This window comes from Theropithecus gelada, chromosome 3, assembly GCF_003255815.1.
Source record: "Theropithecus gelada isolate Dixy chromosome 3, Tgel_1.0, whole genome shotgun sequence".
Classification (NCBI taxonomy): Eukaryota; Metazoa; Chordata; class Mammalia; order Primates; family Cercopithecidae; genus Theropithecus; species Theropithecus gelada.
In genome coordinates, this window is record NC_037670.1 from 148,046,965 (window position 1) to 148,071,010 (window position 24,046).

Genomic DNA, 24,046 nt, shown 5'->3' on the forward strand with positions numbered 1-24,046 from the left:
TGGATCATAATATCACTTTCTGAACTTAAGAGAATGGAAATATAGGTCCATAGTCCCTTTTCTGAAACCTTTTGGGACAGATGTGTTTGATATTCAGAATTTCTCAGATTTTTGAAAGGAAATATGGGCATATACTTTACATTATGTAAAACATTCAGAGGGTCTGAGGAAGCAGTTTATAATCAAATATATTGATATATCTATGGCAAAATATATTCATATTCACATTAAAGTGGGATAAATACCACAAATAGCCTCATATAATTCAGGTGGAGTTTGTTGCCAAATTGAGTTATGAAAAAACTTTGTTTTCAGAAATTTTTGAAACTAGGAATTTAGATAAGGGATTGTGGATCTGTTTTACTCTTTTGAAAGAGAATTCACCCTCCAGTTATAGAGAGATTAAAATGCCAATATTTTGTAAAAAAATAAATAAATAATAGTAATAATTATCTTTAGAAAAGCTAATAGATTCACCTAAAAAAAAAAAAAAACTTGAGGATCATGAGAAATACCAAAATAAAAATATTTGCAATGCTTTTCATTTAATTATATACAGAAGCCAATCATAAATTACATTTAAGTGTACCACAAAAAATTAGCTGCTAATATAAACCTAAAGGTCAATTTGAAAATTATTAGTGATGCATGGCAAGTTCAATTCATACATTTTGTGGCGCAGTCAAAAAAAAATTTAACCTTGGTTGTTTTTGTTGTTGTTGTTCCTATGTGTAATTTACCATGTTGCAATTCCCCAGCAACACTATGTTCATGGAAATATGGGTTGATGGTGCCACGCTCAGCCTGGATTCCTTGTATGTCTATGAGCATTCCTTGCGAACCCTCCATAGACATGCAGTATGAATAAAAAATACACTTATGTTAAGACACTGGGATTTAAGGATAACCCATGCTAAATCACTACATTACTATTTTACTTCGCTATCTAGAATACTGGCTCAACTCTAGTCTCTCAAATGAATTATTCCTGTCCCCATCAATCATTCAAACCCCTTATCACATTCCCACTGTGATTTCCTGTGAATTTTGTCTAAAATAAAACGTCAACCTCCTCTAAACCCAACTGGTAGCCTTTCATTTACTTTTCTCTAAAATAATTGGCATTACTATTGTTGTTGCATAGGCTGCAATCTCACTGAACACTTAGTTTTTGTTTTTTTGTTTTTGTTTTTAGTAGAGACGGGGTTTTGCCATATTGGCCAGGCTGGTCTCGAACTTTTGACCTCAAGTGATCCGCCCACCTCAGCCTCCCAAAGTGCTGGGATTACAGGCTTGAGCCACCTCGCTTCCCCGCTGAACACTTAGTTTTAATGGGAAGGCAGCACTCAGCAAATCCAAAATACTCGTGATATGTTCAGCAATTTGGTACTTAATCCTATACCCCACAACACACTTGCGTAGGGTGTTAACTTCTGTTTGTTTACACAATCATAAGAGGATGGGAGGAAAAAGAAAAAGCTGCTATTAGCCTACATGTGGGAATTTTCCCATATATTGTTATCTTCCTTTTAAAAAAGATACATTAATAAACATTGTTACTGGCTTAATTAGCTTCGCTCCTCTGACTGGGATTGGAAAATTGACAATAAAATATAAGCTCCCTTTTTTTCCATCCCCCAAGTCTGAGGGAAAGGCATGGGGAGGGGAGAATGAGAGAGAGTGAAAGGACACAATAAAACCTGAGGCCTGATTGCACATGATGACTGCTACTGCTGGCATCAATTCATTCTATTCCAATGACAGACTACTTGATCCTACTGGTGTGGGAAAGATGGCAACCTTGAGACTTGAGCCTTACTCCAGTAGAATGTGCCCCCTATATACTGTTTGCTCAGGACAGTCATGGTGTACAGCTGTTATCCTTATGTAGTTATTTTCACTCAAAATCATTCCAGGTGGAATAAGATTATCCTATAGTTATCCTAAATATAAGCCATTTTCAACCCAAAGGAAAGCATGCCAAGAAACTGGAATTGTCTGCACTAAGTCCCAGTGTGGGAGAAAGAGGGCATCAACTTTGTTGCCATTTCTTCTTTCTTAGCAAAGCTCAGATTGATTAGTTTCTCTTTCTTTTGAAGTATCTGGAGTATGGTAATTAACTAGAATGAAACCCATAGGAGAACTGAAATAGGCCATTCTGAAAATTATTCAAATTAGTTTGGCCACTCAAAACACTGAAGATCTTTGAATAAAAGAATCATTTGCAAAGTGAGCAGGAGACTTAACCTGGATGTTTATAGGAAGCAACTGGGAAATGACTGAAGGAGTAAAAATGATCAGGTGTAAAGTTGTGTGAGCAACTGAGACAGGAGAAAGAATTAAGAACCAAATTGCAATACCTTTTAGATACCTCTCCCATTAACATAATCTGCCTATAACCAATATGCAGCTCTTTGCAGAAAATGAAATCCAGTTTACTACTTCTGCTCATATTTGTTCTTTACAGATATTCTGACAGAAAAAGTCAAGCAGCAGGATCTAGGTTCGCTTGGTACAGCCCATACAGCACAGGAAGGAGTCACAACATCCCAAGCATATTCATAAATAATAATATAACAGGAGCATCAGTTCTAGAACCAGACTGCCTGGGTTCAAACTTTAGCTTCCCATCTTACTAGCTATGTGACCTTGGATTTGTTATTAATCATCTCTTGGTTTCAGTGTCCCCAGGGCCCCAAGTTGCATAATTGCGGGGGAAAACTACTCATGTAGGGTTCTGATTTCTTATCTGGAAAATGAAGATAATTTGCAATATCACTCTTAGGGTTGCAGTGCAGGTTAATGAGTGAAATTAGTCAGGTACTTATGATAGTGCCTGACATTCATATTAAAGTCTCAATAAACATTAGCTATTATTGTTATAATATTATTTTTACAATGACTATTATTCTACAATTAGCATTTCTAATGCAAACACCAGGAAGGTCCCCTTTTAGCAAAAAAGTTCAGTAACACTGTTGGTGACATAAAAGATGCCCAAGAATCATGGCAGAAATAGGACTGAAAGTATGACAAAAACACAAGCCATCTTTGTTCCAAAGGACCTGAAAAAAAAAATGGTTGGCTAGAAAATTACCTTGAAAGTACCCAGGCAAACACATTTTTAGGATCATGTTTTAATAAATATATTATATATTCAAGAAATGTTTAGAACTGAAAATGTTGTTATAAATCATATTCTACTTCTTTTACAGCATTAGAAATAGGCCATTCTAAGAACAGGCCAAACTTGCCTCAATGTACTCATTAACAATACTAGAACCATGAGAATGAGAAACCTTCTAACTCCCCCTCTAACACTTCCCCACTAGAAGGAGACTTCTTGCACTCTAACCTCTAAGAATCCATCTTATTTAATATTTATTTAGTATTCATGTTACAGGTCTATGAGGGGAGAAATATACTGGAAAGAAGGAAAAATACCATTTTTTTCTCATTCTGAGCAAATGTGCACGTGTGTGCGTGCGCACACACACGTATACACAAAACCCCACAAGAGTATATTATCTATGAAGGAAAGAGATACCAAGTTAAATTTAACTAAGTATTTAGAAATGACAGGGAGCTAGGAAGAAAAGGCAAAAACACATGTAATTTTATTTTTAACCTTAAGCTTGCCAACTTCTTTCCCTGAACAGCATTTGTCTTGTTTTGATACCCACCTACAGTTATATTAGAAACGTACTACAAACTATTTAGTGATTCCACTTTGAATTTAGTCACATGACTAAGATGTTTTGAATATAAGCCTATCCATATGCCAGATACAAATTTCAGGAACTCTTAATGTCTCTTCTTTTACAGAAACTCTACCTCTATCCTGATGTAATTAGATTGATTAAGAAAATTAAAGGCCACGGGCCAGAAAACTAACTTCCACAAATGCAACAAAAGGAAAAGTTTCTCCAATAACCTCTATGAAATGGGAAATCTTTCTTTTAAGTACTAAGTCAATTTCTTCAACTGTACAATGTATTTGAATTTGATGGTTTTCAAATATAACATAGTAACAACAAAATATAATAAAATTAAGACTATAAGAAAACAGAGTAAATGATATAATTCAAAAAATAATGACTAAAATAAAATGACATTATGGATTTTGTAATCCAACATATAATTATATATTTAAGTTTTATTTTACATATATAAGATCACAGCTAAGGAGGTTAACCATAATTTCAAATTTTATCACCAGTCACTTGTGCCATTTTATCACATTTGAAAATACTCACTCGTATTATTTACTTCAAACAGTGATCTATAAATTTGTTTAGACTATATTAAGGACCTTTTCTTCTTCAGGATAACTTAAAAAAATTAAATGACGTATTGAACATACTACTGAAGAAACTTTACTTTTTAATTATAGTCTCTGTATTGAAGATCTGTAGGAATTTTTCTTTAATAATTTTCAAATCTTCCCATGACCTCTCTGTTCATAGAAATATCATCTTTGAAATAATTTGTGTGAATACTTTATAAATCAAAAATGGATTCACATGACCGTATTACCATAATCACCAATTTTAACAGTCTCCTAGATATTTTCTATATCACTTTTCTTGATTATAAAATGTAAGATGAAAACACTCTTAATATAACAGTATATTTAATTACATCAGTTTCCCATCAACACATCAAAGTCACTTAATAATTATATTGGCCATTTCCACTGATCGGCAGGAGGCTCTTCCACTAATGGCTCCCATGGTTTCCAGTCCCTCATTTTTCTTGCCAGAATTAGTTCATGTTCAGCCTGTGAATACAAATTTTTTAAAAGATCATTGGATTTTACTCTTCAACAGATATTTATGAGAACTAACAACTGATATTTAACTACTGGATACTACTTTCATTTAATATCTCATAATCTATTCTGCCATCAAATGTTGAATATTAAGTAATTAAATTACCTTAATTCTCACAGCTACACAATCAGAAGAAAGAGTATCTTTTGATGTCTTCTATTTGATTGAAATTGGCTACAATGTTTAAAAGTTTAGTTGGTGAGGTTTTTTATCTTAATAATATTTCACAAGTTTTTGAGAATCAGAAGTATGTCTTTACATCTATGTCAGTGACTTTCAAACTTTATTTTACCATGGCCCACAGTAAGAAAATATGTTTTATTGTAGGTTCCACAATATAAACATATAACTAAAATTTTTAAATCATTATCTTTACTAGCAGTGATATGTTCTTTTTTCTATTGTGTTTTTTTAATGCTAATCACTATCTAATTGATTCCATCACCCATAGTCACTTGAGACCCAGAATTTATAAAACAGTGATCTGTGGAATGTAGAACACAGTAAGTGTATAAAAAATATTTACTAACTGAATAAATTCCTTAATTAAGTTATGTTTCATTTAATTTTTCCTTTCAAACACAACTTATATTTAACAAATGCATTTTAGGTAGCTTTTAATTTCATATTTTTTCTACAACAAAAAAATATTTATGACAACTCCAGCCAACCTGTAAGATGAATATTATTAAACACCTGTCAGGATGTTACAAAAGAAATTCAAACACAGAATAAGTGCTTGGATTATATTAAAGGTAATTACTATTATACAGTTAAAATACCCCATTTGTGCCAGCGGTCCCAAAAGTCAGTCTATGTTTACAAGCAACTGTAAAAAAAAAAAATGAGTTAAAGAGCAGATGAATGGAAATCAGGGGTAGAGGTATTACTAATGCCAAAAGGAGAAAATAATTTAAATACTGATGAAATATTTCCTAAGGTTGCCCTGGGTCTCTTGAACATCCAGTGCTTTCTCAATCTCCCCCAGGCATTATATATAGGGCATGAGGAGGGCACCCAGCCCTCATTCATCCTTGAGAATCAGCCCTATCTCAGGAACCTGAATCCAGCTGCACCTGGCCCCTGATGCCTATTTCCTCCTTCTTCTCTGGCTTCTGACACACTGTCATACCACCCATCTAGAAATGAGACTGTCTAATATGTTAGCCACTACCCATACATAGCTATTGGGGATTTGAAATGCAGCTAGGCCAAATTCAGATGTGCTGCAAAGAGTAAAATGCATACCAGAGTTTGATGACTTCATATAAAAAAGAATGTAAAATATCTCAATATTTTTATGATATGTTTAAATAATATACTACATATACTGAGTTAAAAAAAATTACTAAAACTAATTTACCCTTAATACTGACCATGAAAACATGGGGAACTGCACTGCTGACTTAAAAATACTTAATATGCCTTAAACTCAATTCCATGAAAAATTAATATCTCAACTAGATAAAGTCATGATCAAAGTGAAATCAGGTGGTACAGAAAAGAGAAATAGGTATAGGACAACAGTATAAGGTTTGCGGCAAGTTCCTATAACACTGTATCTAGTACCATAGCCTACCTGACAAATGAATATAAAGGCCAGGAAAATAGGCCTTTGAATAACTGAAAGTCTACATTCACAGAAAGCTGTCTGAATGCTATACTCCTCTTTTTCCAGGGCCATCTAACAATTCTTTTGATTTGGTATATCATGTCTGTTGGTGATATACCTCCCTAATCTCCAGTAGTACCCAATATTTCCTTTTATCTGTCCTTCAATCAACAGTAAGAAAACATTAGAAAGGGTTACATTTGAAAAAAGATACAAGAAAATAACAATTAAATAAAACAGAATTGAGTATTTATCAGATGCTTATAAGACAAAGACATTCTAAACCTATAATATGGGGGTTGCAGGGGTGTGGAACAACAAAATTTCACCAAATAAAAAAAAATCTGAGCTGGGAGCACTTTGGGAGGCCAAGGCGGGCAGATCACCTGAGGTCGGGAGTTCGAGACCAGCCTGACCAACATGGAGAAACCCCGTCTCTACTAAAAATACAAAATTAGCTGGGCATGGTGGCACATGCCTGTAATCCCAGCCACTCAGGAGGCTGAGGCAGGAGAATTGCTTGAACTCAGGAGGCGGAGGTTGCGGTGAGCCAAGATCGTGCCACTGCACTTCAGACTGAGCAACAAGAGCAAAACTCAGTCTCAAACAAACAAACAAAAAAATTGAAAACCTATACATGTGAGGGAAAAAAAGAAAAAAACCCATTTGAGAGGCATAAGCAGGCTAAAAAAAGTACGTGCAGACAATGTCACAAAAGTTTAAGGTTAATATCTTTTATTATAAAAAGACACTCATATGGATAAATGACACAAAGACTAAATGACAGAGTAAAAATATTAATGATATAATTTATAAAATATAAAAACATATTTTTAAAGCTTAACCTTACTAGCAATTGGAGAAAAAAGACGCAAAACTTTAAATTAAAAAAAAAAAAAAAAAAAGGCATCATTCTTTTCCCATAGATGCTTTAAAAAACGAACTATGGAATATTCAAAATAGTATATTTCCAGCCTATTTACATCAGTAACCTATCTATTTCTATAACCTACCTATGACCAAAGGAAAAGAATTAAAATTCAGATTAAACAAAACTAAACTGTAGTGTTTGTTCTCTTGTCTAAGTAGCAGGTATAGTGAGAGGAGAAGAAAATTTCCCAATAGAATACGATTTAAAATAGTCTAAATGTAATTAATAATGTTAATAACTTTTCTAATCTCAATCTCTTCCTAATCATGCTTACATTTTACTACTCAATATTATATGTCAGGGTTAGTATTTGGGAAGTGATGCAGAATTAAGCTCTCAAATATACTATGCAATTGTTTTTTAACTTGCTCAAATGCTCAAGAACCAAAAATAAAAATAAAAGTATATTTTAATTTTATAATTCAAAATGTCTGTATTTTTCCCTACTAAAAATATGCCACTTAAAATATGTATCTTAATATTTTTATGTATCTTAAAAATAAATTAAAAAAATATATTTTTATGTATCTTAAAATAAGATACAACTATTAAAACAACAGTAATATTGCACTACCAATTTAAACTAAGGTTAGGCCAAGGAGAACATGCTGATTAAATTAAAAGAGTGTCAAACTCCAGGCTTCTAACAGAAGTCTCACAAATTCATGCTATAATCAACAATAAATACTATAATCAACATATACATGAGAAGCACCACATTTTCTATATGTGATTAGTCTTACATATTTGATGAGTTGATATAAATAAGGAAATTTAGTTTTCCTTTCATTCTGGAATGTCAGTTGTGTGTCTCTATGAAACCAAACACCTAAATAGTCAACTTTTTCTTTACCTGAAGAATCACCTCTTCTAATTGACCACCTTGAAGTTGCTCTTCTAATTTTTTAACATCTGGTTCCTATAATTTCAGGGAGAAAAAAAAAAATTAAAGAAGCATACTCTCTGAAAGTTTCAATATCCCGTATTTTAAAATTCCTATATAAAAACACTTAAAAATACAACTTTTCATGCATCATACTCTTTTTACTAAATATTTGGTGAAAATTCATTTCACCTCTGCTATTTTATTGCTTTTCTGTCTTAATATTGAAAAGTGCTAAATGTTTATTGACAAGCTGATCAAGGGACAGAAATACAATGTCAAATTCTGTCTTTCTAAAACAGATTTTAAAATATGACTTTGCTTTCTTAGTATTTCCTGTATTTCCTCTGAGAGCATTAGAATTAAAAATAAATGCTACCCTATGACCCAGAAATTACACTCCTAGGCATAACGCCAAACAGAAATGCGTAATATATATATACACACACATATGTGTCTGTATATGCATATATATATACACATATACACATATACATATACACATATGTGTGTATGTGTGTGTGTGTGTATGTTTTATTTTTATTTTTTTATTTTATTTTTATTTAATTTTTTTTTTTTTTTTTTGAGATGAGTCTCGCTCTGTCCAGGCTGGAGTGCTGTGGCACAATCTCTGCTCACTGCAAGCTCTGCCTCCCAGATTCAAGCCATTCTCCTGCCTTAGCCTCCCAAGTAGCTGGGACTACAGGCGCCCGCCACCACGCTCAGCTAATTTTTTTCCATTTTTAGTAGAGATGGGGTTTCACTGTGTTAGCCAGGATGGTCTTGATCTCCTGACCTCGTGATCCACCCACCTCGGCCTCCCAAAGTGCTGGGATTACAGGCGTGAGCCACCCTGCCTGGCCGCATAATATATTTTTTAAAAAACATGTTTGAGAATATTCACAGCAGCACAAATTACAGCCCCAAACTAGAAATAACCCAAATGACCATCTGTAATAGAATGGATCAATTAATTATAATATTTGGATATAATACTTCACAGCAATGAAAATGAATAAACTGTATGCAATAATATAGATCATTCTCTTAACCACAGTATTAAGCAAAAGCCAGAGTATAGTACGTACAAGACAGTACATACTAATGATTTCACTTATATAAAATTCAAAAACGGGCAAAAAGAAGTCCAAATAGAGATTAGCTTTACAAGTAGTAAATTGAAGGGGAAGAGGCAAGGGTTTGGTTGTTCTGGAAAAGTCCTTTTTTTCTACACATTTGTAATGTATATAATTCTTGAATAAAAGTTTTTAAAAACAAAATGTTAATATAGTACCTAGAACATTCAACGACATTTAGTTATTTTCTAGTAAACTGAGCTTTTTGAGCCAGAAATCTGTAAATATACCCACATACGTAAATAAGGCTTTGTCATTTCAGGGTGTTTTTCTGGCCAATAAATGGAATAAAGAGGGACAAAACAAGACATTTTGTTTTTCAACACAAGACTTGATGTGTTACTGCCTCAGAGTATCTGCTGGATGGCCCAGGGTATCTGCATCACTTGTTCCTTCACCACCTTTCAAATCTTTGCTCAAATAACACCTTCTTATTGATAACTACTGATAATTTACATTGTGACAGGCTGAATAACACCACAAAAGATATACATGTGTTAACTTCTAGAAACTGTGACTGTTACTTTATACAGCAAAGACTTCACATATATGATCAAGTTAAGGATGCTGACATAGGGAGATTTTCCTGAATTATCCATATAGTCCCTAACTGCAATTATAAGTGTCCTTATAAGAGAGAGGGAGGGATATTACACACAGAAAAGGAAAAGGTAATGTAACCACAAAGGCAGAAACTGCAGTGATGAGACCACAAGCCAATGAATGCCAAAAGCCACCAGAAGCTGAAAGAGGCAAGAACAGATTCTACCCCATATTCTCCAAAGCAAGCACAGCCCTGACACCACCACCTTGATTTGGGTCCCTGATGTTGATTTCCAACTTCTTGCCTCCAGAAATCTAATAAAATAAACTTATATTGTTTTAAGCCACAAAGTTTGTGGGAATATTACAGCAGCCATAGTAAAGTAATACACAGTGTAACATCCCCCATCCCCACAATTTTCTAAAAGGTACACATTTTCCTTGTTTTATTTTCCTTCACTGCACTTACTATTTTCTAACACACTATGTACTTCTTTACTCACTTTTTACTTTTTTTTCTTTTGGTCTCCCATCACTAACACGTAATCTCCAAGAAGGCAAGGATTTTTAATCTGTTTTGTGCCAACTAAGCACAAGTTTCCATGCTAGAACCACATATGGCATGTAGCAGTCATTCAATAAATGTTTCTTGGTGAAAGAAGTGAATACAAAAAAAACAGTGGAAAAGGGGGGGAAAAGGGGAAAAAGTAATGAGCATGTTTGAGACAGATTATTTAACAGGGAATTAACTCATATATGAGACCAAAAATCAAAAACAAAACAGGGAAGCTGGTCACTGTTTTAAGAGACTCAGGAGAGTGAAGGTAAAGAAGGCAAGGAATGTTCAACAACACTTTCAATTCAGAAAAAGTCAGTGTTAGGTGAACAATTCAAAATTTGTCTTACTGATAGTGAATAATGTGATTTTTAGTCACCAATGGCATAATGCCATTAAACTTGATAAGGTACCATGTACTGAATGCTCACTATATACTTGGGACTATGTTAAGCTTTTACATACATTACCTCATTCAGTTCTAACAAAAAGTGTTCAAGGTGGGTATTATTATACCCAAGTTATAAATGATGAAATTGAGACAGAGAACATTAGCAATATGCCAAGTCACTCCACAAATAAGTATTAGAACTAAGATGAAAATCTTGGACAGGGACACAAACCAATGCTTTTCACCAAAATATTACTATCTCCCTAGTAATAATCTGAAAAAAGAAAAAAGTTACTTTTATTTCTACTTTAGGCTTAGTAAATAGATATTGTATAATCATGGCAATATTCACTGAAGATTTTGTGTGTGGCTCTATGCAGGATTAAAAATCTGTGACAATTTTACCAAAAACAGGAATCAGAGATACAACTGTTAAGTGTTTGGGGTTATATCTAGCCTTTTGGATAAAGAAACATTTCTAAGGAACCTTGTGTTTCAGGTACTATGCTAGAGTCTAAGGATACAAAGTTGAATCCAATATCATTAACAAGTAGCTTATGGCTGGTGGAGACATAATACAGTTATGACCAGTAAAACGGAAAGGAGGTAACGAAGTTGTCAAACTCTACTTAAGAAAGTAAGAAAAGGTTTCACAGAAGAAGTGATGATTTATAAAGAAAAAGTAAGAACTATCAGACAAGGTAAAGGCATTCCAGGAAATGAGAAAATATAAATGAACACAAAAATAAAAATGCAAGGAATCCACAGAACTGCCAGCAGTTTGGTACTGCTTAAGAATAGAGTATAAAACAAGAAGCAACAGCATATGATTGAGAAAATAACCAAGAGCCAGAACTTAGAAGGTCTTCTATACTATGTTAAGGACTTTACCCTGTTAGGCCAATGGTTCCCAAACATGGCCATACATCAAAATCATGCAGATAAAGGTAGCTAAGTAAGTTTCATACAACCAGTTCAACATATATCCTTAAACTCAGCCTTTGAGAAACACTGAACAGAAAACCACAGTAAGATGTTAAGCAAGACAGTACAGTTGGCCCTCAGGATCCATATCTGTGGATTCAACTGAGAATGGATTCAACCAACCACAGATGGAAAACATTAAAAAAACACACACACAATAAAAATAACAATACAGCAATTTTTAAAATACAGTATAACTATTTACATAGCATTACATTGTAGTAGGTATTATAAGTAACCTAGAGATGATGTAAAGTATACAAGAGGATGTGAACAGGTTATATGCAAATACTATGCCATTTTATATAAGGGACTTGAGCATCCTTGTATTTTGGCATCCATGGGAATCCTGGAACCAATCTTTCATGGATACCAAGGGACAACTGTACCATCACAAGATTTACATATTGAAAAAAAAATCACTCTATTATTGGCTATATGGTAGAGCATGTAATGAAGTATAATGGAAGTACAAACAGATCAATTAGTTATAAAGCGGTTTAAATAGCAGAGAAAAGGATTTTAGAACCAGTAAGTAAAGAAGTATGAGAGTAAACCCTTCTTTGGTTGAAACTGGCTATGGGAGAAAACAGAAAAATAGGGCAATAAGTAAAGAAAAATATAAGCATATAGGTTTTTTTTTAATTTTAAGATAGGAACAAGCTAAAAATATTTGAGGCTATTTGAAAGATGATGATAAAATGGGAGAGGCACCGGGTGCAGGTGGCTCATACCTATGATCCCAGCACTTTGGAAGGTCAAGGCAGGAAGGTCACTTGACCTTCCAGAGTTTGACATCAGCTAGGGCAACACAGTGAAACTCCACCTCTACAAAAAATTTTAAAAATTAGCTGGGCATGACGGTGAGTGCCTGTGGTCCCAGCTACTTGGGAGGCTGAGGTAGGAGGATTGCTTGAGACTGGCAGGTCAAGGCTATAGTGAGCTGTGATCGTGCCACTGCACTCTAGACTGGGTAACAGAGTGAGACCCATCATATAATACAATACAAAAAACAATATAAAACAAACCACATGTTTTGTTGCATACCTAACAAAAGATAGGAATTCTCTTTGAACTATATAGTCTGGTAATCTAATAAGAAGAAATATGTGTGCCTAGGATCACTTATGCATATATATAAATTTCCTTCAGAGTTTTTAAGCACTATTTTAGATAATTACATAGAGTCCATTTAATGATTGCTAGTGTGAAAATTTAACAATAGTGCAATACAGTTTGGTATGAATCAGCAGTCTAGACTTTTATTAACTGCTATTTAATAGCAGTTAATAAGTGTCCATGAAAGATTGGTTCCAGGATTCCTATAGATGCCAAAATACAAGGATGCTCAAGTCCCTTATATAAAATGGCATAGTATTTGCATATAAACTGTTCACATCCTCTTGTATACTTTAACTGCTAATAGCAGTCTAGTCTTTTTGATAGGTTTCTTTGGAAAAAAAAAATGCCCTTTTTTTGTTTTTCTTTTATTGTTCTCTAAGATTAGAAAAACGAGATCAAGACTGATATATCCATAGACAAAAAGCAAAAGATCAATAAAGGACTAAATAGGGAAGAGAGGTAAAAGGAACAGCTACAATGTTACTTCAAGGAAGGATCTGATCCTACTCTCAAACTCCAGTATATAACAGAGCCCTGCATATAGAAAACACTCAATAAACAAGAGTTTGCCGAATAAAAGGGAGGAATGGGAAAAGAGCACTGAAGGAAGGAGAATAGAAGAAAAATGTGTAGGATATATAAAAAATAAGGAACTAAACTTTTCGGTTAAATGATACCACAAATCCAAGAAAACAAAACTGGTTTAGCTACTTACCGCTTTAACCATAGCCAGCTTCTCATTTGTAATCTGTTCTGTATACTTTCTATATGCTGCATTTTTAGGGATTTCCGCAAGAACATCAAGAATCTTTGTGTACAATATACTTAGCCTCTGAAAAGACAAACCATACAAATTTCCATAGGTTAAAATATTACCAAAGACTTTTGTAAGTCTTTAAAAAGTCTTTGTAAGACTTTAAAAAGTCTCATAGACAAAACAAACAAAACTCACATCTGTTTTTTTTTTTTTTTAATTCTTCTTTGCTGTGACTTCTTTATGTCTGTGCCCTATCTACACCCTTTACAACCTAGGAAAAACCTGTATATAAATGTGGGAACATTCTGTATTTTCTATGCATAACAAGTTCTAGATAAGTGAAAGGTATGATAACAAGTAGAAACAAAACTAACTAATGACCTTTTTGGAAATCAAATCATTTACCAAATCTGTATTTTTCTTCCTTCCTTTCTTTTTTTTTTGAGATGAAGTTTCACTCGTTGTACAATGGCATGATGTCGGCTCATTGCAACCTCCATTTCCCGGGTTCAAGCAATTCTCCTGCCTCTGCCTCCAAAATAGCTGGGATTACAGGTGGCCGCCACCACACTTGGCTAATTTTTGTATTTTTAGTAGAGTTGGGGTTCTGCCATGTTGACCAGGCTAATCAGAAACAAAACTAACTTATTGCTAATGACCTTTTTGGAAATCAAGTCATTTACTAAATCAGTAGTTTTCTTTCCTTCCTTTTTTTTTTTTTTTTTCCCTGAGACAGAGTTTTGCTCTTATAGACCAGGCTGGAGTACAATGGCGTGATCTCGGCTCACTACAACCTCCACCTCCTGGGGCAAGTGATTCTCCTGCCTCTGCCTCCCAAGTAGCTGGATTACAGGTGCCCGCCACGACGCCTGACTACTTTTTGTATTTTTAGGAGAGACAGGGTTTTGCCATGTTGGCCAGGATGGTCTCAAACTCCTGACCTCAGGTGATGTGCCCACCTCGGCCTCCCAAAGTGCGGGGATTACAGGCATGAGCCCACCTAGCCTGAATCAATATTTTTCAAAGTGAAGTCCTAAGCCCTGCAAATTCTTTTTTCTTTTTTTTCAATGTTTCTTATTTGAATTTCTGTAGAAATAAACACATATAAGCATTACATCTGTATGATCAAATTTAACTAAATATAGTCATAATACTTCAGTGTTCTCGCTTCTGATTATGAATGAGTTATGACATAAAGTCTGCATAAAAGGCTCAACAGAAAAAGTAGCAAGAGAACTGAGTCAATGCATAGCATGTATTGAAGCATACTGAACTTAAACTTCAGTATAGAAATCACTTAGTAAGAAGTTCATCCTCTCCAATTTAAATATATAATGCATATATTAGTTTTTAATACAGCATTTTAATTAAGTTTTAATCTGATCTAAAATGCAGGTTTAAAATTTTCATCTTTCATGACAAAAATATATCAGTTTCTAGAGAAATGCAGATGAAAATGGGATGATTAATATAGAAGAAAAGAAAAAAATGTTATGAATAGGATGGAAATTTAATTTATCATCCAAACTTAGACACTTATGACAGTGAAAAGATACCTATTAATCATTTTGCCAAACCACAGGTATAAACCAGATTAGGTGAAACAAACAAGACATGATCACTCCAGGAGCAAATCTCAATAATTACAAGTATATAAACCCTTCTCCTCAAGAGCAACCTTTAAAAAAAAAAAAAAATGTGTGCAGTCCTCACTATTGACAATAGCAAAGACTTGGAACCAACCCAAATGCCCAATGATAGACTGGGTAAAGAAAATACGGCACATATACACCATGGAATACTATGCAGCCATAAAAAAGGATGAGTTCATGTCCTTTGCAGGGAAATGGATGAAGCTGGAAACCATCATTCTCAGCAAACTAACACAAGAACAGAAAACCAAACACCACATGTTCTCACTCATAAGTGAGAGCTGAACAATGAGAACAAATGGACACAGGGAGGGGAACATGACACACCAGTGCCTGTCAGTGGGTGGGGGGCTAGGGGAGGGATAGCATTAGGAGAAATACCTAATGTAGATGACGGGTTGATGGGTGCAGCAAACCACCATGGCATGTGTATACCTATGTAACAAACCTGCACATTCTGCACGTGTATCCCAGAACTTAAAGTATAACTAAAAAAAAAAAAAAAAAATTGTGTGCGGCAACAGGGTAAAGCAAAAATAAAAAGCAGGTAAGCTGTAAGTCTGCCTTTCTTCACAGTCCAGGACACATAGTCCTCCTGCACAAATAACTCACAATCTTCCTGTGCCCAGCTATCACCAGACCCTCCCCTGATAGCTCACTGCAACCTAGGTGTTATCAGTACTGCACAAAGCTCTCTTCAGCACACAGCACAAGCACCATCCTTTAAGATCCCCAGCAAGCCTTTGCTACTTGCAGTCAGCTTCTCTTCTGCTGACTTGTCAATAGCTTTCTTGCAATGTATTTTCATACTTTCTCTAATAAATCTGCCTTTCTTTACCTCAAATGTCTTGGTAAATTATTTTTACCACCACGCAACACCAGCCCCAGACAGTCGCCACCCGTGGCAAAATATACTCAGTACTCCCATGTACAATACCACACTGTTTGCGTATAAAGATAGACTGGACACGGATCACACTCCAATATGTTTAAGGTACTATAGAGTGTACTTATCTGTTCTCATGCTGCTAATAGAGACATTCCCAAGACTGGGTGATTTATAAAGGAAAAGAAGTTTAATGAACTCACAGCTCCACATGGCTGAAGAAGCCTCACAATCATGGCAGAAGGTGAAAGAGGGTCAAAGGCACGTCTTACATGGCAGGAAGCAAGAGAGCCTGTGCAGGAGAACTGCCCTTTATAAAACCATCAGATCTCATGAGACTTCTTCAGTATCAAAAGAACAGCATGGGAAAAACCCACCCCAAGATTCAATTACCTCCCACCAGGTCCCTCTCCCACGACACATGGGGATTATGGGAGCTACAATTCAAGATGAGATTTGGATGGGGACAGAGCTAAACCATATCACAGGGTAAGATATAGAAGAGGAATAATAATAAAAATGATAAAAAGAAAAAATAAGTGTGTGTTTGGCAGGGATGGGGAAATACGTAGATCAAAGAGATATTATAATACTCAGCAATGGTTAAGGGTGTGCTAACCAGAACCTAACTGCTTGAGTTTACACTGGCTCCACTCCTTAGGTGCACTGAACAAGTTATTTCCATCTCTGTGCCTCCTTTCCTCATCTGTAAGATGGGAATAATACTGCTTCATAGGGTATATATAACTTAGAACAGTAGCTGGTACACATTAAGTTTCACTAAGTATTAGCATTATTTTTCTATAGCAGAAGAATTCACTTCAGCTGAGACCAGAGAAGGGTTCATATTTCGAAAAGGTAGCATCTAAGATAGACCCAGACGGATGGTAGATCATAGAAACTTGAAGATATTGGAAAAGGCAATTACATAGAGAATACATAGAACTGAATGGCAGAAAATACAGCGAACATAAGGAAGTGGTATACAGTTCTCTTTTCTTGAACTGTGCTGTCCAAAAGAGTAGATGCTAGCTAAATATGGCTATTGAGCACTTGATATGTGGCTAGTCCAAACTGAGATGTGGTATAAGTATAAATACACACCGAATTTTGAAAATTTAGTATGAAAAAAAACCACTATAAAATATTGTTAATTTTTTTTATTATATACTGAAATGGCAATATTTTAGATGTGTTAGGGTAAATAAAATAATTAAATTTTACCTTTTTCTTCATTAAAAAATTAGTCCTAGAAAATTATAAATTACATACAAACATGGCTTACATTTAAGGCTCGCATTATATTTTTATTGGACAGCACTTGGTTAGAATACAGTAGCTCCCCTTTACCCATCTGTGGTTTCATTTTCCAAGGTTTCAGTTACTAATAGTTAATCTCAGTCAGAAAATATTAAATGAAAAATTCCAGAAATAAACAATTTATAAGTTTTAAACTACGTGCCATTTAAAGTAGTGTGATGAAATCTCACACTATCCCACTCTGTCCTTTCTTCAGCACAAGAGAGTAGTACATTACAATAAGATATTTTGAGAGAAACAGACCACATTCACATAACTTTTATTACAGTATATTGTTGTAATTGTTCTATTTTATTAGTTGTTATCTCTATCTTTTTTTTTTTTTAGACAGGGTCTCAGTCCATCACCCAGGCTGGAGTGCAGTGGCATCATCACAGCTCACTGTAGCCTCAACCTCTGGGGCTCAAGCAATCCTCCTGCCTCTACCTCCCGAGTAGCTGGGACTATAGGTGCACACCACCACACCTGACTAATTTCCGCATTTTTTGTAGAGACGGGGTTTTGCCATGTTGCTCAGGCTAGTCTTAAACTCCTGGGCTCAGGCAATCCACCCAGCTCAGCCTCCCAAAGTGTTGGGATTACAGGCATGAGCCAGCATGTCCAGCCTGCTTATCTCTTATTGTGCCTAATTTATAAATTAAATTTTATTACAGGTAGGTATGAAAAAACATAGCATACATAGAGTTTGGTACTATATGTGGTTTTCAGACATCCACTGGGGATTTTGGAATGTATTGCTGTACAGGACACATAAGTAAATACATAGGAGATAAAGTTGGAGAAAATGTCAAATTATAAGCGGTTCTACACTGCAAGTTAAAGCATTTGGGCTTTATTCTGTGGACAATTAAAAGATTTAGAAGAGTCATATGATTAGATTAGGAAAATTAGCTTTGTTGTATTGAGTTAAAAGGACTGAAAGAGAAACAAGGCAGAAAGGCCAGTAAGGAGGTTGTTGCAATTCTCTAAACAAGAACAAGGACCTGAACTGTGGTAGTAACAACAGAAATAGTAAACAGGAGTCAGACTGGAGAGCTGTTATAGAAAAGGATCAGCAAAAATAATAATAATAATAAAAATCATCATTGAAATGAATACGAGAGTACAAAAGAAATAACAACTATGATGTCCAAATTCCCAGCCTAGGGAGCAGAAAGATATGAAACTATCAAGAAAAATACAGCCCACAGAGGAAGAAATATATTTAGAAGGGAAAAACCATGAGTTCAGTTCTTTACAACAATGACAATAAAGTTATTATGAAATCAAATATATTTAGAAGGGAAAAACCATGAGTTCAGTTCTTTACAACAATGACAATAAAGTTATTATGAAATCATAGTAAGTTGAAGACACTCATTCAACTAACACTATTTACTGAGCACATACTATGTGACAGAGTTCTAGCAGTGAAACAATTAAAAATCCCTGCCTTCCTTAAACCTACATTCTAGTAGAGAGATAACAAAATAGAACAGTAGAATAGTGAACCGGAGGGTCACAATAAGAACCTTGTCTTTATTTATTTAGAGTGAAATGGAAAGCCACTACTTTTAAGGAAAGGAGAGATCTGACCCTACCTTATATTTTAACAGACTAACTCTAGTAGCCTGGCTGGAAAAAAAGACCAAATGGAGGCTGTGACAAGCATTGAGAGGCAGTTAGGAAGTGAATGCAATTATCCACATCAGTGATGATGGTGACTGAGGAAGACGGTAGCAGCAGAGGAGGTAGTGAGATGATGTCAAAATCAAGATATATTTTGAAGGTGGAACCTAGAGGATTTACTGAAATAACAAATGTGGAGTGTAAGAGAAAGGAAGGAATCAAAGATGATTTCAAGTTTCTGACCTGAGTCAAAATAATTGAGCTGCCATTAATTGAGAAGAGCAGGTTTTAGGCAGAATATCAGGAATCCCATTTCGGACACGTTAAGTTTGGGCTGCCTGTCTGACATATACAAGTGGAAATGCCCACTAAGCAATTAAATATTCAAGACTTTCATAAAGGAAGAAGTCAGTGCTTTACATGGAAATCTGTTACCAGTGTAGAGGTGGTATTTAAAACTGTTCTCTATTTGGATTTGCTCTCTCAGTGACTGAGTACAGGTGGAAAAGAAAAGGTCCAAGAGCTAAATTCTGAGTAAGTCAAATTTTAAAAGTGGGCATAAGAGAAATAACCAGAAAAAGAGAAAGCCAAACAGTAGGGGGGGAAACATCAGGAGACTGGGGGAGTCCTGAAGCCCAGTAAAGAAAGCGCATGATGGAGAAAGTGTCAAATGTGTCAAAAAACGCTGCTATTAGGTCAATGAAGGTGAGAAAGATGAGCTGACCATTGGATTTGGCAGCACGGAGATAACTGGGGAACTTGAAAAACGCCAAGGGTGACTGAGTGCATTCAAGGTGAATAAAAAAGAAATTGGAGAAAATAGAGATAACTCTTTTGAGTTATCTGTAAAGAGAAGCAGAGAAATGGTGCGATTATAGAAGGGAGAAGGATAAAAAAATTTTGTGGGTTTTTTTGATGAAAACATTCGTGAATACAAATGGAAAAGACCTATAGAAGGAAAAGCGGGCAGTACCTTCAGTAAGCTTAAATATATGTAATCCAACTCACCTAAGCATAAACGGTGAGGCGGGGAGAAAAGATGGAAAATGGAGATATAAATTTGAGATGGCGCTGACAGAAGCACGTACAAGTGAAGCCACGAAAATGTCAAGGAAAAAGTCAACAAGAAAACTGGCTTAATAAAGGGGTCATGGCAGAAATAAATAAAAAAAAATGTGACATCGGATCAACGAAGTAGGTGGACAGCGCCCGTAACTCAAGAGCTCACGCGGGTTGTAATTAAGGGCTTGAAATATCAGTATCCCGTTAACCCTGCAATAAGCAAAGTGACAGGAATTTAGTCTTCTTTGGGAATTCAGGAATGAAGAAAGAACAAAGGTACATACCTCGTGTGGAGTATTGCACACAGCCAATCCCACAAGGCCAGTGGTCTGTTCAAAAACAAAACACGATTCATGCTGTTTACTACGGTTTCCATACGTCCAGCACGCTAAGGAAATACAAAACCACGAATCCCCCGGCTAAAACTAGTCTAAAGCCAGCTACTGGTCTCTCAGTCCCACTTGTTTGGAGCTTTTTTTCTGACTCTCCGAGCGGAACCACTAACCGGCCCTACCAGGTAGGGCATGCAGAACGAGTCCCCGAAAAGCACCGCCGAACCCGCGACAGTTAGGGTCAACACCCGCGGGAATTAGGGCTATCGGACTGAGTCTACCCCAACAGTCTAAATTCCAACAGTGACCTCCATTCGTCTCACCTTCTTCAGTACACCCGCCATGACAGCGCCGACGAGTCGATGACGCACAGCCCTTTGGGAACAATTCTCAGACCTGCTCAATCGACCACCGAGGTCGCCACTCTGTCACCCTGGAAACAGCTTAGCTCCACCCCCTCAGGATCTCCAAAGGAGCAAAGACTCTGCCCCGCCCATCCTAAAAGCGAAAAATTGACGCATGCGTGATGGGCATGCAAGCCTAAAGCTAAGGCAGAATACGATTGGGGAAAGAAAGGGTTTCTCAGGTGTGTCTGCTCCTGTCCCTGCTGACGGCTTGCCCCAAGATTGAGGGAAACATTCCCAACTACCAAAAAACTCCAGTCGCTGTAGGAACCTGCACTCTGCTTAACTGTTGATGCATTCGTCAACTTTCCTCTCTCAGTTTAGTAAAATTAAGGTGATAACGGAGCTTGAGCATCCTCTGAATTGACCTCTCAGCAGCAAGTTAGTTCTTCGCACAAGGATATCAGTATTCTGTGTCTTACGAACCAAAGCCATATGGAGTGTGTGGTCATTTTCCATCGCTCTTTTCGATTTCACTGGCTGAAGTACATCATCCTTTTTCTCATTTTTTTCAGTTGAAGTGATATCAGACCATACCACTTTTTCCTATCTCCACAAACACTGACCACTCACTATGTGTCAGTTACTGGGATATAATTTCTAAAATGGGATTGTACATCCTGGAATTCAAAGAATAATGAAGGAGGCGTGTATTAATAAATACTTTGGTAACTAAAAGAAGTTGGTGCAAAGTGTAATGGTACCAGGGAAAAGGAAATAAATAAAAAGTGTGGGTGACTGGAGTTAAAGAAGGTATTTTCTAAAAAGTCAGTAGGTGAAAAGAACAAATTAAGAAAACACAAGTACAAAGGAAAAGAGGTTAAACAATGTATCTATAAATTCCAGGTGATTTTATGTGATTGGAAAGGTGAGTGATTGTTAAGGTAAACTGGTTAAGATCATGAAAGGTGTTGTTTGCCATTCTACAAAATTTGAATTTTATTTTGTAAGGAATGGGAACAATGAGAAGACTTAAGCTTCTAAGTGACACCATCAAATTTGTGTTTCAGATACACAATTTTGGCAACAATTGAAGAGAATGAGTTGGAAGAGATGAGGCCTTTCATAGAGGCATGAGACTAGAAAAAAAGAAAGCTAAAACAAAAGCAAACCGAAGAGAGGAAATGATAAAGATTGGAAAAGAAAGAGACAGAATATCAATAAAGAAAATCAATGAAACCAGGACTTGGTTCTCTAAAAAGATCAACAAAATTGGCAAACCTTTAGTGAAACTAAGAAAAAAAAAGAGAGAAGATTCAATACAAGCAAGAATAAAAGAACCATCACTAACAGCCTTACTGAAATAAACAGGAATAAGAGGGAATACTATGAACAACTATGCTAAAAAAAAGATAGATAAAATGGCCAGATTCCTAGAAAAACACAAACGAACTAAATCAACTCAAGAAGACATTAAAAAAAAAATCTGACTAGATCTAACACAATTAAAGAAATTGAATTAGCAAGAAAAAAACCTATCCAGAAGGAAAAGCACAGGTCCTGATGGCTTCACTGGTAAATTCCACTGAACAATTAAAGAATAACCCTTCAGAAACTATTCCAAAATATAGAAGAGGAGGAAACAATTTACAACTATTTCTATAAGGCAAGTATTACTCTGATTCCAACCAAAGAAATCAACAAGAAAAGAAAACTTCGGCCAGGCACGGTGGCTCATGCCTGTAATCCCAGCACTTTGGGAAGCTGAGGCGAAAGGATCACCTGAGGTCAAGGGATCGAGACCAGCCAGGTCAACATGGCAAAACCCTGTCTCTACTAAAAGTACAAAAATTAGCCAGGCCTGGTGGTGCATGCCTGTACTCCCACCTACTCGGGAGGCTGAGACAGGAGAATCACTCAAACTCAGGAGGCAGTAGTGGCAGTGAGCCGAGATTGGGCCATTGCACTCCAGCCTGGGTGACAGAGCAAGACTCTGTCTCACAAAAAAAAAAAAAAAAGAAAAAAGAAAAGAAAACTTCAGGCCAATATCCCTTGTTAATAAACACAAAATACTCAGAAAAGTACTACCAAACCAAATTCAGTAGCGTATGAAAAAAATATTATACACCATGAATAAATGATATTTATTTCAAGAATACAAAGTTGGTTTAACATCCCCAAATCAATTAATCTAATGTACCATTGAATACAGGACAAAAATTATATGATAATTTTAATAGACACAGAAAAAGCATTTGACAAATTTCAACATGCTTTTGTGATAAACAAGCTGGGAAAAGAAGAGAAATTATTCAACCTGATAAAGATGCTTAGAAAAACCCCACAGCTAACATCATACTTAAGAGTGAAAGACAATTCTTTTCTTCTAAGATCATTCACAAGACAAAGATTTTTCCACTCTCAGCACTTCTGTTCAACAATATATTGGAAATGTTAGCCAGGGGAATTAGGCAAGAAAATAAAGTGAATAAAAGTTATCCAGAATAGATAAGAAAAAGTAAAACTATCTCTATTCACAGTTGCATAATCTTTTATGTAGGATTATCAAGGAATACACACATACATACAATTAAAGCAACTTCAACAAGGTTACATTATACATGATCCATCAGGGTCAGCTCAGGCTGCCATAACAAAAATACTATGGAAGAGGTGGCTTAAACAACAGAAATTTATTTCTCACAGTTCTGAAGGCTGATAAGTTTAAGATCAAAGCCAGCAAGACAGATTTCATTCTGAGGCCTTTTCTCTTGACTTATGCTGGTTACCCTCTCACGGTATACTCATATTTACCTCTTTTTGTGTGTGCTTGGGATTGGGTCAGGGTGGAGTGCGAGATCTCTGGTGTCCCTTTTTAAGGCCACTGTTACCATCATGACCTCATCTAAAACTAATTATCTCCCAAAGATTCCATCTCCAAATACCATTTTATTGAGGGTTAGAGCTGTAATATATGAAATTTGGAGGACATAGTCCATAGCAATCAATATACAAAAATATGTTTTAGTCTATTATAGCAATGAATAATCTGAAAATAGAGAAAACAATTCTATTTACCATGGCATCAAAAAGAA

General features: G+C 35.6%; 1 protein-coding gene across 4 annotated transcripts; it reads right to left on the reverse strand.

The window, feature by feature from the left end:
* Positions 1–3,596: 3,596 nt before the first annotated feature.
* On the reverse strand, positions 3,597–21,407 carry NDUFA5 (NADH:ubiquinone oxidoreductase subunit A5). Of its 4 annotated transcripts, none has more exons than XM_025380802.1 (5): positions 20,931–21,407; positions 20,560–20,604; positions 13,706–13,822; positions 8,229–8,294; positions 3,597–4,780 (listed from the first exon to the last, which is right to left on the reverse strand). In XM_025380802.1, exons 1-5 carry the CDS (start codon positions 20,949–20,951, stop codon positions 4,679–4,681), a joined length of 351 nt encoding a protein of 116 aa, XP_025236587.1. In that variant the 5' UTR covers positions 20,952–21,407; the 3' UTR covers positions 3,597–4,678. The 4 variants fall into 4 exon arrangements, with proteins under 4 accessions (XP_025236587.1, XP_025236588.1, XP_025236590.1 ...); XM_025380803.1 differs by lacking the exon at positions 20,931–21,407 and adding an exon at positions 20,781–20,910; XM_025380805.1 differs by lacking the exon at positions 13,706–13,822 and having other exon boundaries at positions 20,931–21,251.
* Between the last annotated feature and the right edge of the window lie 2,639 nt (positions 21,408–24,046).

Excerpts from the sequence above, each read along its gene's own strand:
- NDUFA5 (XM_025380802.1), bottom strand. The coding sequence starts at position 20,951 with ATGGCGGGTGTACTGAAGAAG. Across the intron at positions 8,295-13,705 it reads AGCTGGCTATGGTTAAAGCG|GAACCAGATGTTAAAAAATT; the intron begins GTAAGTAGCTAA and ends CTGAAATTATAG. Across the intron at positions 4,781-8,228 it reads TAGAAGAGGTGATTCTTCAG|GCTGAACATGAACTAATTCT; the intron begins GTAAAGAAAAAG and ends TTGTATTCACAG.